Raw genomic sequence first — 3,116 nt, 5'->3', positions numbered from 1 at the left:
TATAACTAAACCATTTAATATTAAAATAACGGAGGCTCACTATTTTTAAACTATAATCACTTCTAAAATATTATTTTCTAGAATTTTATAGTAATTTTTTTTCTTTAACTTATTTTTAGAATTTTTAAAAAATAAAACTATCGATAATTTTTAATTTGAAAGTATACTAATTGATATTATCAAATGAACTAGTAATAATAAGATATAAAATCTTGAGTTGAAAATATATTCAAATTCAATCATTTGGATTTATATTATATTTTTAAAAATTTAATTAATGTTAACCTAACTTTAATGCTTCCAATTTTCCTATTCAACTGTTCCAGATTTCGGATCCTATATATAGGTAGATGTGCAGATATAGTGACTATACAATTCCCATGGATTCTGCTTCCTACGTTCCAACTTTCGCAGGAATCTTAGGTTTGCTAATTGCATACAAAGTGTTTAGGTTCATCAGATCTCCTAAACAAAGAAAAGGAACCAAAGTACCCGAACCTCACGGTGCTTTACCTTTGATAGGGCACCTCTACCTTCTCAATGCTAGAATACCCTATTTCAGGACCTTCTCAGCCATGGCTGAGAAATATGGTCCAGTTTTCTGTGTCAAACTGGGTTGCCACCCCACCATAGTGGTGAACAACAGGGAAATTGCCAAAGAGTGCCTCACAACAAATGACAGAATTTTTGCCTCAAGGCCAAACACTTCTGCGGGCAGACTCATGGGTTACAACAATGCAGTCTTTGCCCTTGCCCCGTATGGAAATTACTGGCGTGAGATCAGAAAAATGGCTGTTCTCGAGATTTTGTCAAGCCACAGGCTTGAGAAGCTGAAGCATGTGAGAGACAGTGAAACACTGTCTCTTGTGAAGGACTTGTACTCATCAATGACAGTGTCCTCTGCAAAGAACGTGAAGGGCTCAACTGAAGTGGCTATAAGCAATCTGTTAGAGCACATGACCTTCAACATAATTGTGAGGATGATTGCTGGGAAGAGATTTGGAGGGGACACTTCCAACGATGAAGATAATGAAGCATGGAAGCTGAGAAAGGCCATAAAAGATGCCACATATCTGTCTGGTGTTTTTGTGGTGGCTGATGCAATTCCATCACTCAGTTGGTTTGATTTCCAAGGACATTTAAGTTTCATGAAAAGAACAGCTATGAAACTAGACAGTATTCTTGAGAGATGGCTGCAAGAACACGTGAAAACGAGAGGAGAGATGAAGAATGGTGGATGTGAAAGGGACTTCATGGATGTGATGTTATCATCTTTTGAAGAAGAAAATATTTGTGGCTATAAGCGGGACATCGTTATCAAAGCAACATCATTGGTACGTTTCTTTCCATGGTCAATAATCGGTGCAATACTTATCTAACCAGGACCTGATTTATCCATATTCTTTAGCTGAAAAAATTGAACTATTTTTGGCTTTAATACAAATTCCCTGAAAATGATAAATCAACCAGACTCCCACGTGATTTTGCCCCACAACCAATAAATTCCAACAATACAACTAGGTCACACGTCAACTTTTGTAGTTGATTAATTTATAGATACATTTATCTAAAATTCAATTTTAATTTCTTCCCTTCTATTAATTTTAAGGCACAATCCCGAGTTATATATTCCACAAAAATATGTCAAAGTTTTATTGTCACAAACTTTAGTTTGTAATACGTAAATAGAACGTCATATTTTAACAATTTTTTTTAATAACTTTTTATAACAAATCACTATTTTATTGATTCATATATTTAAAACGGATCCATAAACTATCACATAGGTTATTGTTAAAAAATTATAAAAAAAAAAGAAATATTTTTCTTCTACAAAATACAAGGTTTGCATCCCCTTATAAACTAAGAATTGAACTACACACCCCCTTCACGCCGAGCAGGACTACTCGCTAGGATAGGTTCTAACCATGACTCTGAGACCATGTTAGTAGTGGACTTTAAACCTAACTCAACCCTATAAAACCGGCTTGTAGGGTGAGGTTTGCATCCACTTATAAACTAAGAATTGACCTTATCTCTAGTCGACGTGGGACTTCCAAAAATAATCTTTCTCCATACTCATGTATATTCTTGTAACTTATGATGCAAAAGAAAATATAATGACAAATGTTTGGTTAATATAAGGGTTTTTGTGGATTCCTCAAATTAAGAAGAGAAAATAAAAATAAGATTTGATGAATTTTTTTATCCATTTACGTAAAGTATTGAAAATATCTAACTTTTTTTTTAATATTTTTCATTGCACTTTTCAATAAAAAAAAAACGAAAAAATAATAATTTTGTGTTTCCCTCCTTTGGCATTCAAACAGTAAAAGAGATAATGAATGTTCATAAATTTTTCGTACAGATCCTTGTCCTTACTGGCTCTGGAAGCACGGCCATAACCCTAACATGGGCACTCTCCTTACTCCTCAACCACCCCAAGGTTCTAAAGGCAGCCCTACAAGAGTTGGACACCCACGTAGGAAAAGAAAGATGGGTCGAAGAATCTGACATCAAAAACCTCAATTATCTCCATGCCATTATCAAAGAGACCCTTCGTCTGTACCCGCCAGCACCCTTAACAGGAATCAGGGAGGCGACGGAAGATTGCTCTTTGGTAGGGTACCATGTCCCAAAGGGAACACGATTGCTTATTAATCTGTGGAAATTGCAAAGGGATCCAGAAGTATGGCCTAACCCTGATGAGTTTCAGCCAGAGAGGTTCCTCACCACTCACAGAGACATTGATTTTATGAGTCAGGACTTTGAGTTGATTCCATTTAGCATTGGAAGAAGGTCGTGCCCTGGCATGACCTTTGGGCTGCAGGTGACGCACTTGACCTTGGCTCGCTTGCTTCAAGGGTTTCATATTTTCACAAAGGATGGTGCTGACGTTGATATGACTGAAGGGTTAGGAGTGGCTTTGCCTAAGGAACAAGAACTTCGACTTATTCTCCAACCTCGTCTTCCATTGGGGCTTTATGAAAGCCTTTGAGTGATGTGTGTGAAAACCTAAAAATAGTATGCTATGATATTACAGTCCTATATGATGAGACTGTGTTTCGGGTGTCATTAAATAAGTAATAATACTGAAAATGATACGTTCACATAGA

At 36.2% G+C, this 3,116-nt stretch overlaps 1 protein-coding gene across 1 annotated transcript; it reads left to right on the top strand.

Moving 5' to 3' along the window:
* The first annotated feature begins 318 nt into the window (after positions 1-318).
* LOC148191687 (cytochrome P450 CYP82D47-like) lies at positions 319-3,116 on the top strand. Its single transcript, XM_088100167.1, has 2 exons — positions 319-1,334; positions 2,369-3,116. Exons 1-2 carry the CDS (start codon positions 351-353, stop codon positions 2,996-2,998), a joined length of 1,614 nt encoding a protein of 537 aa, XP_087956293.1. The 5' UTR covers positions 319-350; the 3' UTR covers positions 2,999-3,116.

The sequence above is a fragment of the Vigna umbellata genome, chromosome 10, assembly GCF_029865625.1.
Source record: "Vigna umbellata cultivar VRB3 chromosome 10, Vumbellata_1.0, whole genome shotgun sequence".
NCBI classification, from domain to species: Eukaryota; Viridiplantae; Streptophyta; class Magnoliopsida; order Fabales; family Fabaceae; genus Vigna; species Vigna umbellata.
Note: the sequence above shows the minus strand (reverse complement) of the source record. Positions and strands in the feature narration are given on the sequence as shown.